At 39.7% G+C, this 17660-nt stretch overlaps 1 protein-coding gene across 1 annotated transcript; it reads left to right on the plus strand.

Annotated features, from left to right (window-relative positions):
- Positions 1 to 16587: 16587 nt before the first annotated feature.
- Positions 16588 to 17200, plus strand: LOC131168586 (copper transporter 4-like). Its single transcript, XM_058128133.1, has one exon. It carries the CDS (start codon positions 16602 to 16604, stop codon positions 17076 to 17078), a length of 477 nt encoding a protein of 158 aa, XP_057984116.1. The 5' UTR covers positions 16588 to 16601; the 3' UTR covers positions 17079 to 17200.
- Positions 17201 to 17660: the final 460 nt, after the last annotated feature.

Here is a 17660-nt window from a genome sequence, read left to right on the forward strand (position 1 = left end):
CATTATCACTCTAAATAACAGAAGCATCACACACCTATCTAATTGACTCTACAACTCTATTCCTCAAAACAATTGTTGATATTTCCAGCGGATTTGTCTCTAATTCCTAAGAAGCCTCCTCAACCATGTGATTCTGCCATAGCACTTTCACTAATGGTATCTCCTTGGTAAGCAGCTTCTGAACTTTCTAGTCCAATATCTGAACAGGTATCTCCTCATATGCCAAAGCATCCCTAATATCCAAGGATTTGTAACTAATCACTTGTGATGGATCCAGAACGTACCTCCTCAACATAGATACATGGAACACACTGTGGATTTGAGAGAGTGCTAGGGGTAGTACAATTTTGTACGCTACTAGACCCACTCGCTCTAGTACCTCAAAAGGTCTGATATACCTCAGGCTCAGCTTGCCCTTTTTCTTGAATCTCATCACTCCCTTCATCAGAGCGATCCTCAGAAATATCTTACCCCCCACCTCGAATTCCAATTCTCAATGGTGCACATTTGCGTAACTCTTATGTTGGATCTATGCTGATTTAAATCTATCCCTGATCAATTTGACCTTCTCAGAAGCCTACTGCATGAATTTGAGTCCCAATACCTGCCGTTCACTGACCTTATCCCAGTATAGAGGAGACCAACACCTCCGACCATACAATGCTTCGAACGGTGCCATCCCGACACTAGCTTGAAAACTATAGTTATAGGCGAACTCCACTAACAATAGAAACTGAATCCAACTACCACCAAAGTGCAATACACAAGCCCGTAACATATCCTCCAAGATCTAAATCGTCCATCCCTGGTGGAATGCTATACTGAAAGTAAGTTTCATCCCCAGTGCTTTATGTAAACTCTTCCAGAATCGAGAAGTGAAGCTCGGGTCCTGATCTTAAACAATGGATACTAGTACCCCGTGCATTCTGACTATCTCCTACACGTATAGGTTTGCTAGCCTACTCAAAGGGTAACCTTCATCAGTATAGAGAGCAGATTTAGTCAATCTTTCCACTATCACCCAGATTGCGTTCTGTGCGTGAAGTGTTGGTGGTAACCCAATGACAAAGTCCATGGAGATATGCTCCTATTCCTACTCCAGAATACTCAATGGTTGTAATGGCCCTACCGACCTCGCATGTTCAGCCTTTACTTGCTGACATGTTAGACATTGCTCAATAAACCGAACAATCTCCCTTTTCATGCCACTCCACGAAAATGCTACCCGGATGTACCGTATACAAGGAACAATGCGCCTCCTTTAGAATCATCTTTCTTATCCCCTTGTCTTTTGGAATACACAGTCTGGTTCTGAACCTCAACACACCTCTCTTGGAGATGTTAAAATCTGCAACCAACCTTTACTACACTTTCTCTACAACCTTGACTAACTCTTCATCATTGGCTTGTGTAGCCTTAATTCTCTCTAATAATGTCGGCTGGATCACCAAGCTAGTAATGAAAGCCTGATAATTGCCATCCACCAATTCCACCCCAAGACTCTCCAGATCTCGTCTGATATAGTGTTGACCTACTACTATAGATACTGACGCGTGCTCTGACTTCCGACTTAATGCATCGGCTACCACATTAGCTTTCCCAGGATGATAGCTATTGGTGCAATCGTAGTCCTTGATCAATTCAAGCCACCTTCTCTGCCTCATGTTTAACTCCTTCTGTGTGAAAAAGTATTTAAGGCTCTTGTTGTAACAACCTGCTTAATTTCCATTTTTTTCTATGATAATAAAACCAATATACAAACCTAGCAGATCATAATCAACCTGAACCCGTGGGTAGTAGGGATATAACAGAAACACAAACAGAAGTTTTGGCAGCTGGAAATCATAAAATCATGCACATATCTTAATATCATTTAATACAATACCAAAGTTTACTATATCCATAGTACACATCCCAAAACAACAAAAAACCAGCCCTAGGGTCAAAACCAAAAAATTCATCAGACCCTAGTAAACGACTTACCCTTCAGATAGGGTAGGTTAGCTAATACTAGCATCGCGAAGCTTTATCAGCTCTTCTATCTGGGGCTCTTGAAATGTTTATGAAATTTTGGGGTGAGACACCTCTTAGTAAGGGAAATAAACTAATACTAGTGTGTGGCAACATGAGTATTCCTGTGATATACATATAATCATATATATAAACATAACCAGTAAAACTATATGTAATTATTTATAGGGAAAACATGTATACTCATTTCAAAGCAGAACATAATGGATTTCTACAAGCATAATTTATCTCATATCAAAACAATAATACGAAAAAAATCTTGGTAGGTTAGCTGGCTATTGTCATGTATTACCCCCACATAACTGGGTTGTGTGGCCCGAAGGCGGGACCTAACAATGGTTGGCCGACCAGTGCCAAGTCAAAAGTACAGTCTGTAAGTCTGATGAATCTGCCAGACCTGGTCCGTACACCAAGGATGCTTACACTTCTTAAAACCACATCGACCATCCAACCTCACGCTACTCTGTATAGTAGCGTTAACACAAATATCGTGATAAATCATGAACACATAGCAGCGGTACCGTGCAAGTGCTAGTCTAAACCAAGGCAACCAGGTTCTAATAACATATAACATATAATGAAACTGTGTTACATGGATATTCCATACCATTAATTACTAAATCAACATCATTATATCGTTTTGCATATATATACATCATGAAAAATCATCGGCCCGTACGTCGGCATTTCATATTTTACCATAGCTCGGCCCGTACACCAGCAAAACATATCCATAGCATGGCTTGTACGCCGGCAAATCATACATATAGCTTGGCCCGTACGCCAGTAAAACATCTCTATAGCACGGCCCATACGCCAGCAAATTACATACAGAGCACAGCCAGTACGCCGGCTAATCATATCCATATCATTACCGTATTCTCAGAAAAACAGTATTTCATTATGAATTCTACTCATGCCACACGAAATAGGTTTTTCGTATATTTAACACACCATCATTTTTTAGTAGTATTTCTCAAATATAAAACGTATATATATATATATATATTCCTGAAATAAGATGCTGTAATAACATACAAACTTTTTCATAAAATAACTAGTTTAGTTTATCCCCTTACCTGAGTCCTGAAAAGCCCCTAAAACAAATAGCCTTGCACCTGCAAGGTTCCCTATTCAACACCCTGAAAATGACATTCCCCATAACTAAAGTGTTAGAATTGGTGTATTGCCAAGAGGGGGGGTGAATTGGAATTTTTAAAACTTTTTCACCTAGGTTGATCTATGTAAACATGGTATGTACACAACCTAGGATCAGTCTATGCAATTTCCAAACACGTAGATAAATATACTGTGAAAATTAAGTCATACGCATCATTCACCCATAACATACACGTGCGGTAAATATAAAGTGCAGAGATATAAGCAAACACACGATATGTTATCGGGGTTCGGCCAACTGTGCCTACGTTCCCGCCTCAAGCTCGCAAGCTAGAGGATTCCACTAATAGCTCACTTAAGGGTGGAGCGGCACCGTTTACAATCAGGTTAAATTATCACAGGGCTGACCTCAACCTTAACCAGGTCAATTAGCGGGGCTGACCTCTACCTACACGCCTTAACAGGACGACGCACCTAGCTTTCCTAACCGGGTCTAAGCCAATCCGGGACTATTCCAGGGCTAGTCTCCCTCTTCAGGCCCGTGCCTAGAAATACAACAGTATTTGAAATACAATCAAATGGTACAATGAATAGGCTTTCAAGTAAAGCGGATGTGTACCCAAATACGCGCAATTACAAACACCACAGTATGATTCAATATGTAAGCTCAATGTGGTCTAAGATGTCAACTCTCAAATAGATTTACTATCGTTGTAATGAGTACGTGAGAGTGCAATCCTAAATGATCTTTGTATCACAGGCTATTCAATCTAAGTGCTCAAACAAAGATATTATCCAAACTTCATATATTTCAATCAACAAGTTTTCTTAATATATATATCTATATATATATATATATATATATATGTATATGAAGCTTTAGCAATGTATAAGTTTGGTTTGCAAAAAGATTTTAATCTTTGTATTCAACTATGGATATAAATCAATGAATATTGCAACAAAGATTTTTCTCACACAAACAAATATCTCTTTAAAGATTTATCAAGACAAAGCACACTAGATATTTGAATGTATTTTGAAAATGTTTTGCAACCAAAAACAAATACAATCTTCTTAAGATGTTGCAATGAAGGTGCAAATTTTAGAAGATCATCAAAGTCTTCTTAGGATAGACTTATTAACAAAGTCTCCTAAGAATACTTAGGTTTAGCTCTCAATGAAAATAAATCAATCAAATATGAATGAGAGAGCAAACCTATTAAATATAAACACTCAATCGACTTACAGAGGATTTAAGAGATCGAAGAAGGTAAGCATGAGTGAATGGGCATTGGATATGAGTATTATAGGATTTCGAGAATTTCTCTTAATCAATATTTTTAATCCCATAGCTAATTATCCCAAATGAACTCATATATATAGGCAAGGGAGAAAATATGACCGTTGGGGACCTATTGGGTATTATTAGAAAAGTTTAATGACGTTTAAGACATTTTAACCCTGTTTAAAAAATTATTAACCGCGGTAAAAATAGGAGCAACCCGAGAGATTCGGTCGACTAGAAATGGTTCGGTCAACCAGGACTCAAATGGCTCGGTCGACCATGGCTATTTTGAACTGAGTGGTCGGTCGACCGAGGAAGGTGATTTTCCAAAATTTTGAGGTTCGGTCGACCGGGCCCTTTTGAACTGTGCGGTTCGGTCGACTAGACTGCTGGGAATTCTCCCGAGACCCTTCGGTCGACCAGGTAGTTGGAGTACAAAAGTGCTCGATCGATCGAGAGGTAAAAAAGTTGACTTCTAGGTGGTTCGGTCGACTGGGGTCAAATGAACTACATGGTCTCGGTCGACGGGACCTAGGTCAACGGTTGACCCAGGGATGGTTCGGTCGACCAGGCCAAGAATGAACTGTTTTGGCCGGTCGACTGAAAGTGCACCAAGTGTGCATTTCGGTCCCGTATTAACACAATAAAGCCCTATTTAAGTGCCTAACAATTATATGTGAAAGTGTGAGTGTCCTAGGGGCACTTGGGGTCCAATTTAGAGACACCGAAAAAGTTCGGTATCGGTCGACCAAGGGAAAACCCTAAGGTCTTTCTAAAGTCCATTGTCATTCATGGTTTGTTTGAGCTTACGTATTATCATGCATGTGATGTGTTTGAGCTTATTACAAACCAAAGACCTATTTACTATTACAGACCTTTCCTACTTAAATATTACAGACCCGAATATAAATTACAACAAATCAATTATATCAAGGGTCTTTAGAGTCTTTGTTTTCCTCCGGGTCTCCGAGTGCCATCATAGGATACTGCCAAGATAAACCTGCACATCAACTTGACAATCATTAAATACCTGAGTATTTGTCATAATCAAAACAGGGTATGACCCATAGGGTCAACATAAAGTTTAATATTTCTATGCATACTACACTTCCAACAATTGTCAAGAAACCAAATACTGAGTAAAAAGTTTTACCCTGGATTTGGGATGATTTCCAATTCAGCCCTTCCGACGATCTGCTTTAGCAGACTTGCAGAGAACTTTTTCAGGAGCGTCGTGGTGGCTTCAGATCGTTGAACCGGTAGAAAATTGGCCCGAGATCTTAGAGAGAAGGGTAAGGAACCAAAGAAGGAGAGAGAAGAGATTTTTGCGGCCAAAATCCACCAAAAAAATGGCATTTAACATTATTTATACACTGGCCTTCGTCGACGAGCCACATGACCTCGTCAACGAGGTCATGAAGACAACTCGTCGACAAACCCTCTCCTCATCGACGAAATTCAGAACCTCCCTCGGTATTTTCTCGTCGACGAAATGTACCCGCGTCGATGAGCCCAATTGTAATTTCGTCGACAAACGCTTCACGTTCGTCGATGAGGCATGCTGCCTCTTTCCTTTCCCATTTCTATTTCCTCCCTCTCTATTATCATTTAATTATTATTATTATTCGGGTCACTACACTTGTGGTCTGTGAAGATCTCACATTGTTCACCATATAAGTAGTGTCTCCATATCTTTAGCGCATACACCGCTACCTCCCACTCCAGATCATGCGTAGGGTAATTCTTCTTGTACTTTTTGAGTTGTCGAGAAGCATAGGCAATTACTTTCCCCTGTTGCATCAGCACACATCCCAAACCCTTCAAAGAGGCGTCGCTATAAATCACAAAACCACCATCCCCAAATGGGATGGTCAAAATTAGAGCAGTAACCAGTCAATGTTTCAACTCCTGGAAACTTTGCTTACAATCATCCGTCCAATCAAAGCTCACATTCTTACTCATTAACTATGTGAGAGGGCTAGACAATTTAGAGAATCCCTCCACGAACTATCGGTAGTACCAAGCCAGTCCTAGGAAACTCCAAACTTCCTGCACGCTCTTCAATTTCACCCAGTCAAGCACTACTTTAATCTTACTTGGATCAACTGAGATACCACCTTACGACACGACATGGCCTAGAAATGCAAAATGCTTCAACCAGAACTCACATTTATTCAGTTTAGCATACAACTTCCTTTCCCGCAGTACCTGAAGCCCCAACCTCATATGGTTTTCATGCTCTTCTGAACTCTTAGAATATACCAGAATATCAACAATGAATACCACTGCGAACTGGTTCAGGTATTCATGGAAAACCATATTCATTAGGTCCATAAACACTGTCGGAGCGTTAGTCAACCCAAATGGCATGAATAGAAACTCATAGTGACCGCATCTAGTTCGAAAAGCAGTCTTCGCAACATCCTTAGTCTTAACTTTCACCTAATGATACCCTGATCGTAAATCGACCTTCAAGAAGACCTACGTTCCCTGCTACTAGTCAAACAGATCATCTATAGGAGGCAAAGGGTATTGGTTCTTCACTATTACCTTATTGATCTCATGGTAGTCAATGGGCATTCTTATTAACTCATCCTTCATCTTCATGAATAATACTGGAGCTCCCCAAGGTGAAACACTAGGTTTGATTAAGCCCTTATCCAATAGTTCCTATAACTGCTCCTTTAACTCTTTAAGTTCAGCTGGAGCCATCCAGTATGGAGCTTTATATATTGGTGCGTTTCTGATAGCAACTCAATAGCGAACTCCGCGTCACAATCAAGAGGTAAATCGGGTAAGTCTTTCGGGAATACATCCAAAAATTCGTTAACCACTTGGATATCTTCGAGCTTCGGATCATCTCGAGGTGGTTTCTTCACACAAGCTAGGTACCCTTGACACCCATCCAAGAGTAACCTTCTCGCCTGCATTGCCAACAGAATCTATGTTGTCGAACGCACGCACAATCCTACAAACTCATACTCTGGTTCCCCAGGAGGTCTGAACACCACCACTTTCCTACAATAGTCAATCATAGCAAAACTAGAGGATAACCAATCCATCCCTAGTATAACATCAAAACCGAACATATCATACATTACCAGATTCACCGGTAGTGACCTTCCCTGAATTACCACTTGGCACTTCCCCAATATCTTCCTACAGATCACCACACTCCCAGATGGTGTAGCCACAGACAACCCCTCATCAATCACTTGAGTTTCAACCCCACACAGTTTCACAAAGTTTGCAGATATAAAGGAGAGGATTTCTCCTGAATCAAATAAGACAAAAGCTTTATTTGAAAGCAGTAACATGGTACTTGTCTCCAAGTTTCTAGCATGCTCTGCATCAGCTGGAGTAAGAGAGTACACTCTCGCCTGAGCTGTGTTTCCCTGAAAGTTTCCTTGAGGTACTTGATTATTTCCTCGGTTCTGACTCAATGTAAGTGTATCATTCATCTGCGTATGACAATCCCGGATCCTGTGGCTCGATTTGCCATAGCGGTAATAGTTGCCCCCAAATGGCTGGCATTCTCCATCATGCCATCTGTTGCACCTGGTACAATGCTCATGAGATAGGTTCCCCTATGGACCCCACGATTTCGTACCCTAGTGATTACCCAAAATCGTAGTTCCTCTTCTTCCACTGTCCCTGACGAGAACCAGTCTGAGAACCAAAAGGCATTAACCTCTTCTTCTAATCCTATACCACCTCATCTTCTAGTAGACCAGCATCAAACACGGTAGCTTTATCCACAAAACAAGAAACTCTCGAATGGGTAGCATTCCCATTAGCCTGCGAATAACTTTTCTCAGACCCTTCTCAAAATTTAGAGTCTTTTCGTACTTGTTCAAGATTATACACATCGCAAAGCAAGATAGCTCGATATATCTAGCCACATAACTCTACACTGTCAGGGTCCCCTAAGTCAAACTCAAGAACTCGTCTACCTTCGCATCACGAGTGGAGGCCGGGAAGTATCTCTCAAAGAATACCTCCTTAAAGCGGCCCCACGACATCCCTGATGAATTAGCTCTCTGCTCCTCAAGCAGACTCATAGCCATCCACCACCTCTCAGCTTCTCCTGCCAGTTGGAACCTAACATAGAGAACTTTCTACTTATTGGTGAAATGCATAACTTTCAATATCTTTTCTATTTTTTGTACCCAGTTTTTTGCCACAGTAAGGTCGGATCCTCCAATAAATGTTGGAGGATGCATGCTGGTGAACTTCTCAATGGTTCAACCCACAGCCGTAGGTGGACGCTCCCTTCCCCTAACACTTCATCTGATCTCTCGCATGATCTTTCTGGTCAAACCCCGAGGCATGAAAGGAGACCCTTTACTCATAGTCCCCTCCGAGCTACTATCCCAATTGCTATCCTTGGGTTCCATTATGAAAAATAGGATAGGAATAGATTAGCATTCCTATATCATAACATAATTAACACAATCATTGCAAAATAATCATGTTAACTTCTAGACTCTTAGGTCCAGGTCTACCCCACCACACAAACACGAAACCATTAATGGTTTGTCGTGGTTTTACTGAAATCATCAATCTAGGAAAAACACAAAACGCCCTCAATGAATCCCTATCTAGGTACAAGATAACCCTCGACCTACTCTACCTATTCCTTGAATTCCTATACTTTAGCATGTTCACCTAATCAAGCCTAACCAAGTCTACAAGACCTAACAACCTGGTTAGCTCTGATACCAAGATGTCTCGCCCTGAACTTGAAAATAAGTCCTAGGGTGTGATTTGGTAATCTAACCTGTCCCTGTATCATACAACCATCCATGATACTACACAATATAAGGGTCTGACCCTATAGGGTTCACATATACCCTATCCATAATTACATACACAATATATGCAGCAAAATTATTCAACCTATTACATTCATAACACCATACCAAAGTCTATAAAAAACCAGGATCTAGTCCCATAATACAAAACATACCCCCAGGCATCTACATAACCTAAAAATGACAACCGGACCAAAGTTTAGAACTTACACAAGTACTTAGACAATGCTAACCAACAACCACGCTCCTGAGACGCTAGGAAACTAGTGTCGGTTACTTGAAGGACTTGAAAAATATTTGTATAATAGGGATGAGACACTTCTCAGTAAGGAAGAATCAGGTTATATCAGTGTGTGACACATAAGTGTTATTTCAACAGTAAAACATAAACATTTCACAATTCTAGTATTTTCACAATACAATTCTAGTATATCTTACAAAACATGATCAATCTATCCAATGTCGTCACACTCTTCTGCCTAAGTCGGCCGCATTACACGGCACCCCCAAGTAACTTGGCATAGCGTAAGCTCCCACAACATTGTGCTAGCGCTAACCTAGTGAACCCACACCCTTCGGTGATCAACTGGCATAGAAAGTGATATTTCATACTCTTCACCTACGGTATTATTCCAACACACCTCCATATCTCAGCCTTCAGGGATAAACCGGCGTGCTTCGATTATCCTCGGCGTTCGGGCTGATTCTGACTCGACATTCTCTCAAAACCTGGAACAATTTGGAACTCTCGTTCCTATATCTCATTTCAACAACTCACGGCCTACGGTAGTTAACCAACACGCTTTTTCATAGAACACATCATTCAATATATCTGCTCATTCCACACTTATTTGGGTAAAAAAATAATCTCATATCAGATATTCCAAAAAAATACAGTTTAACATAATCAAAGCTATTGTCATCTCTATATTACAATTTAAATATATTTAATATATATATATATATATATAATTTTCCAACATAAACGAAGATGATACTCGAAAACCCTATTTTCCCAAAAACTGTAAATACAAAAATTCCATAATTTCACCCGATAGATTTCCCTAAATAAGTAACAAAAATATTCGTATAATTGTAAACCATAGTTTTACCGATTCAAATATCACAAAATAGTTGATATATACAGAAACCCCTTACCTTATTCCGAAAACCAAAACACGAACTTAATCGGTTTAAAACAACGACAGGAGATCCCCAAAACCTAAAAATCGAAGAACAATACTTCAATATAATCCCAACCACTACAGATCAACCGAACCGAAAATGGAATCATATCCTCACCTCGATTTTGGAACAAAACCTAAAAATCCTCAAAACAAAAATCTAATCCACTATAATAGTAGAGATTCTCCTTCTCATCCACGTAGCAACGTCGGATCATTGATTAGGGTAACAAATGGCCCGAAACCTTAGAGAAAGAGAGTCTCCTTTGAGTTCTAAAGAGAGAGAGAGAGAGAGAGAGAGAGAGAGAGAGAGAGAGAGAGAGAGAGAGGATTTGAGTTTCTTCTCCATTAAGCAATGAATAAGATATTTATAACTATGTTGACCCAGCTAGACTCATTGACGAAGTGGAGTGCTCATCGACGAGTAGAAGAAAAGCATTCGTCGACGATGGCGTGGCCTTGTCAACGAGCCTGAGATTTCAGAAGTCCCAAAATCTCTCAGTACTCACTCGTTGACGAACCTCTGAATTTCGTCGCCAAGCGGTAGAAGGGACTTCGTCGATGAGAGAAAGAATCTCGTTGACGAGCCCTGCTGTTTTCACCTTTTAAATTTTCCTTCCATTTCCTTATTTATTTAATCCAAAATTCTCTGCTCTGGTTCTTAAAAATTTTACATAGCATTTTACTTCATCGTATTTCTCATACATCATCATAATTTACAATAAACCTTCACAAATACTTTGATAATAACTGGTCCATGGAATACAATCTTGAACTTATCCTTAATATAACTTGACGCTTCTACACTTGGAAGCAAATTTGAGATCACGTCAATACGTAGCTCGTTGACCAATCCTATAAGCCATAACACTTCCTTGGCAGCCTCAATTACTGTCATGTATTCTGATTTAGTAGTAGATAAAGTAACAAGTGACTACACCATGGACCTTCAATAAATAGGCCCTTCCACAAAGGTGAACACGTAACCATGTGGTAGACCTTTTATCATCCAGGTTTCCCACATAGTCTGCATCCACGTAACCTACCACTAAAGGATGACCCTATTTTTTATTGAACATAATGTCCTATCCTATTGTACCCCTCAAGTACCTAAGAATCTACTTGATTGCATCCCAATGTTGTTGACCCAAATTCAAAAAGAACTTGCTCACCACACTGACAGCTTGTGTCAAGTTTGGCCTTGTACATGCCACGGTATACATTAAACACCTCACTGCATTGACATAGGGGACCTTTGACATGTCACAAATATCATCATTAGTCTTTAGGAACTGGGCGGTAGATAGTTTAAAATGATTCACTAATTATGTAATCACCGATTTAGCATTAATCATGTTAAGCCTCTCCAACACCTTCTCCACATAATTGCCCTGAGGTGATCACAATCTCTCTGTAGCTTTATCCCTGCAAATCTCTATCCTAAGAATTTAATCAATAGAGTTTTCAACTGATTTACCTCAATCACATTCCTTGTAGCAATCAGCATGTCATCAACATAAAGCAACAGAAATATGAGTGAACCATCCTCAAGACTCCTCACATAGACGCGACAATTATACTCACACCTCTTGTAGCCAATCTAGATCATGTAGTTGTCGAAAATTTTATACCATTGCCTTGGAGACTACTTCAACCTATAAAGTGATTTCTTTAGTTTATACACCAAGTGCTTTTGTCTAGGTTGACTAAACTCTTCTAGTTGTACCAATTAAATTAGCTCCTCTAAATCACCATGGAGGAACGATGTCTCTATGTCCATCTGCTCCAACTGCATGTTGTAATGCGCTACCAATCCCAACACTACATGATGAAAGTGTTTTTAACCAAAGAGGAGGAGATTTCATCATAATGAACTTTTTTCCTCTGTGAGTTACCTTTTGCTACTAACCAAGCCTTGAACTTCTCTCTTTCTTTCTTTGAAACTGTTTATTTCTTTCTATACACCCGCTTGCATTCTATCGCCCTCTTCCCAGCTAGAAGCTTCACCAAATCCCATATGTGGTTCTTATGCAAGGACTCCATATTTTCCACCGTAATGCCCATCCATCTACTTTTCTCTTGACTGTGCATTGCCTCTTGAAAGGAAGTAGGATTCTCGCTACTAGTGATATGTGCATAAGACACCAGATCATCAAATTTGTACCTAGGTGGTGGTCTGATAGTGTGTTTAGGTCTATCTAAGGTTATACTACGATGTTGCTAGTCTCCCGAGCTAGAACTCCCTGCACTCTAAACAACATCATCTATACTTTGAGTCTCTAACTCCACCTGCACCGCATGCTCAATGTTGCTGCAGTTTTTTGGCACCTATTTCTCCTCTTTTTCCTAAGTATGTCACAACATGATTTTCTCATTGAAAATCACATCTCGACTGATCACCACTTTATTTGCCTTTGGATCCCACAACTTAAATCCTTTCACCCCTTTTATGATACCCCAGAAAGATACATCATCTGAACTTTGCCTTAAGCTTTGATCTCTTCTCATTAGAAACGTGCACATAGGTTGGACACCCAAATACTCTCAAATTGAAGTAGTGTACCTTAATTCTTGTCCACACCTCATCTAAAACTTTCCTATTCAATGCTACCCTTGGTGATCTATTAATCAGGAAACACTACATATTTACTCCCTCTACCTAGAAGTTCTGCGCGAGCCCTACATTCAACCTGAGACACCGAGTCCTTTCAACTATAGTTTGGTTCATCCTTTGCACCACATCATTTTGTTGTGGTGGTTTGTATACTGTGAAATGTCTTCTAATGTCATACTACTTGCATAACTCCATGAACCTCGAATCAGTGTACTCAATTCCATTATTTGGCCTGAGGCACTTAATCTTTCTCTCGGTCTTGTTTTTGACCTCAACTTTTTATAATTCAAATTTCGAAAATGTCTCTAACTTGTGTCGCATGAAGTACACCCAGACCTTTCATGAGTAATCATCAATGAAACTCACGAAGTACATATGCCCCTCTCATAATGCTACTCTCACTGGCCCCCAAACATATGAATGAATGTAGTCAAGGATTCCCTCCATCTTGTGTGTGGCTGCTATGAACTGTACCCTATTCTATTTCCAAAGTACACATTACCTGCAGAAATCTAGTTCGCATGCTTTGGCCCCCTTCAAAAGATTTCTCTTATGGAGCTCTATCATTCCACGTTCACCCATATGCCCTAACTGTATATGCCAGAAGATTGTATTGTTTGACTCAAACTCTACAGCTGCAGCTCCACCAACAACTGTAGTACCTAGCAGTTTATAAATATTCCCTGATACTTTCTACCCCTTCATCACTATTAGAACTCCCTTACTCACCTTTATTACCCCACTTTCATACTTATAACTAAACCCGTTACAATCTAAAGTTCCCAGGGAAATCAAATTCTTTCTCAACTCTGCTATATCCCTAACATCACCAAATGTCCTCACCACACTATCATACGTTTTGATTATGGTGTTGCCCATTTCGATAATTTTGCATGAAGCATCATTCCCTATTAGAACAAAACCAGAATTTACCAATTTGTAAGTGGTGAACCAATCTTTGTTGGGCGTCATATAATAAGAGCACACCGAATCTACAATCCAAGAATCCGAGAGACCATCTGAACCAGATGAGACTGAAAGCATATCACCATCACCACTCCCTGGGTCTCCTTTTTCTACTACATTCGTCGAGTTTGATAAACCTTCTTTATTTTTTGTATTCCCTTTCTTTCTATGAGGGCAATCCAGTTTTATGTGCCCCTTTTTCCCACACTTAAAACATCATACATCCTTCCTCTTCCTATAGTTAGACCTCTCCTTATTGTTACTCAACCCACCTTGGAACTTGCTTCTCCCATGATTCTAATTACCTTTCATCACAAGTCCTTCACCGTGAGAGTCATCATCGTTGGCTTTCTTCCTTTGATGAAAATCCAATAGGGGCACTCACAATATCCTCCAACTCTAGAGTTCCCTTCTCCCACGTTAAAGTCGTAACCATATTTTCATATGTAGGAGACATAGGTAAGGAATTTAGCAGCATCAACGCTTTGTCTTCATCCTCAAACTTCTCATCAACCTGCTTCAAGTCACTAATGATCTTATTAAATATGTTGATATTTTGATTCATATCTGAACCTTCTACCATCTTAAGCCCATACAGTTTTTGCTTAAGATACAACTTGTTCGTTAATGACTTGGACATATATCAGTTCTCCTGTTTCAGCCAAACAGCCACCGGCGATTCCTCATCCATGATGTGATGCATCACGTCATCAACCAGACAAAGTTTGATGGTCACCACAACCTTCACTTCCAACTTCTTCCAACTCACGTCGTTTATTCCTTTCGACTACCTCCCATATAATGCCTTCACCATACCTTACTCCACCAACAAGTCCTTAACCCTATTTTGCCAAAGTCTGAAATTTCCCAATCCATCGAACTTAACAATGTCAAACTTTGCAGATGAAATCCCAACCATTGCAACTAATAGCTCTGATACCAATTTTTTGTGTAAAGATTACCAATGCGTAGAAAAAACACAAATTGATCGGATCTTTGCAATACAGCAATCAACGATGAATAATATGAAAACAATCAAATGCATAGATAATAAGGAAAGCAAATAAATAAAGGCACAAGAGTTAATGTGGTTCAGCAATGTGCCTACATCCATGGGAGCAAGCGACTGAATTTTCACTATCTTATCAAACAAGGGTTGCAATATTTTTTATATGCCAACCCTATGCATACATAAAACTTAGAAAGTTCCTAAAGTATCCCTGTAGCAATCCCCGGAGAAAAATCTTCCGAAATCCCCAATCTACTGATCTTCCCAATTCAAAATTTGTAATCAGCGCCGAACGAAACTGTTGACAATTTGCTGAAACCTTTGACGGTTTAATACCAAGCCTGAACTACTGTGACTAAAATCGCCAATGGTTCAGGCAAATCGCGGTTATCTCTTGAGGCCTAACTGCTGACAGTTTGGTCGATGATTTGCTCCTATAGCCCAGCTTCCTTGTTCTTGCTTCACCATGCTTTCCTCGTGCATGTATTCCACTCAATATGAGCCACACAGTCCAACACATTCTCTTTATATAACATACTAATGTATCAAATATTGAGGAGAGAGAGAGAGAGAGAGAGAGAGATTCAGCACACCACTTTTTTTCATATACGTTGGTCTAAGATAAATGTGCCAATATTTGAATAGAATAAGATCATCACTTGACATGTTGAGTTGATAGTTTAAAATTATTTAAAATTTTCTCGAAAAAAAAAATTAGAATAAAATAGTTTCTTTGCTTTTGTTAGCTAATATCTAGGTCCAAAGTGAAAACGAAAGAAAAACACGAGAATTATTGAATTGAATCGATTAATTTATTAAGTTATCCTCAATTTTTTGTATCTTATGAACCTTCAACTTGAATTAATCAATTCATTCAAGGAAGTAATATTCACTTCATTTTCTTTTTCGCTTATCTGTCATGATTCTCACTTTACACATAGAATAAGAAAAAAGAATGAATTTGTCTTTTTTAATGTGAAAGCAAAATATAATACCTTTTTTAATGATTTGTTATGCATTATGTTTGATAATTTAAACCTTGAGTTGAATTTAAATTTAAATGTATTTTAGAAACTGAACATAATTTTGTATTTTATTTTTTCACAAGAAAATCAAATATAAAATTCATACTTTCAAAATTAATCTCAATATTTTCTTTTCCCTCAATTGTATTTCTCTTGTACCAAACAGCAAGGCACAAAGAGTCCACTTTATCAGTCGAGTGTGGAGTTCCCTTCAGAGCTCAGAGATTGCTTGCGAACGAGTAATGGCACATTTATATTTATTTTTACTTTTTGAAAAAACAAATGAGCCGTTCTCTTACCTATCACGCGCGCGCATGTAGTTCTTAGTTATTTCCGAAATCCCATGATTGCCCTCAAGCTCTTCTTCATAGGGTTGTACACGTGAGGACTAGTTAGTCTTTTCGCCGGGAAAAAGCGCTTCGTGCTCCGAATGTACAACCGGCGGAGCAACCGTACCCACCGCCATTGCACCAGAGCGCACCGTAACCTCTTCCCATTTCCTTTTAAAACCCCTCTCGTTTTGCCCACCCGGAGCGGGAAATCAGAGAGTGAAAATGCAAGGCGGAGTGACGATGCATCACGGCACGGCTGCGATGGCGCCGCCCCCGCCGCTTCCCCCGCCACCACCGCCATTCCATCGCAGAGGGTTTATGCACATGACCTTCTTCTGGGGCAAGAGTGCGGAGGTTCTGTTCTCGGGTTGGCCGGGGACGAGCTCCGTCATGTACGCCGTGGCCTTGATCTTCGTCTTCGCAATGGCGGTGCTGGTGGAGTGGCTCTCTCACTGCAGGCTGATCAAGCCAGGGGCTAACGCCGTCGCGGCGGGGCTGTTCCGCACAGCCCTGTACGCCGTTCGTTCGGGGCTCTCGTACATGGTGATGCTTGCCGTCATGTCCTACAACGGCGGCGTCTTTCTCGCCGCCGTGGCGGGGCATGCCGTTGGATTCGCTGTTTTCGGCAGGCGGGTTTTCCGGAAGTCAGGTGGGGTGCGTGATGGACACGTCGCCGATCTTTCTTCAGCCAAATGTTAATGATTTTAGTTTCCAGTACTCAAGAAAATAATATTTTCTTGGGTTTTATGTCTGATTGTCTCTTAAAAGTGTGGATCAAATGTTCACGCATTAAATAATTTTAAGATTGCGTGCTGAATTATGTATGTTGCATTTTTTCTGCTGTAGGATAATCTTTTTTCCCAGTAAAATTCCATTGACGCTTCCAACTTGAAAAAATTTTAAGTTGAGTTTTTATGTTTGATTTTTTTTTTGTCTGTGGACCCTATAGTGGCCCTGAGTTTTTCCATTTTAATTTTATTTTATTTAAAAATATTTAACAAAAGTTCGGAAAAACTTTATTTTCCCGTTTGATGCATTCATAAAAAACGAGCATCCGCTTGGGGCAACGTCTTTTAGTAAAAAATGCTGGACTACTATGCGTTTTTTGCATGCCCCATGCAACATTTAGTATTCTTTTTTTTTTTTTTTTTTTGTATTGGAAATTTAAACAATTTTCAGTGTTTCTTTTAAGACAAAAAAATTGGGAGTATTTAAACAACATTAATTTTTGACTTGTAAATTTTTTATCACTTTCAAATAAAATGAGAGTGTTTTAAAATA

This window comes from Malania oleifera, chromosome 11 (genome assembly GCF_029873635.1).
Source record: "Malania oleifera isolate guangnan ecotype guangnan chromosome 11, ASM2987363v1, whole genome shotgun sequence".
NCBI classification, from domain to species: Eukaryota; Viridiplantae; Streptophyta; class Magnoliopsida; order Santalales; family Ximeniaceae; genus Malania; species Malania oleifera.

Excerpts from the sequence above, each read along its gene's own strand:
- LOC131168586 (XM_058128133.1), top strand. The coding sequence starts at position 16,602 with ATGCAAGGCGGAGTGACGATGCATCACGGCACGGCTGCGATGGCGCCG.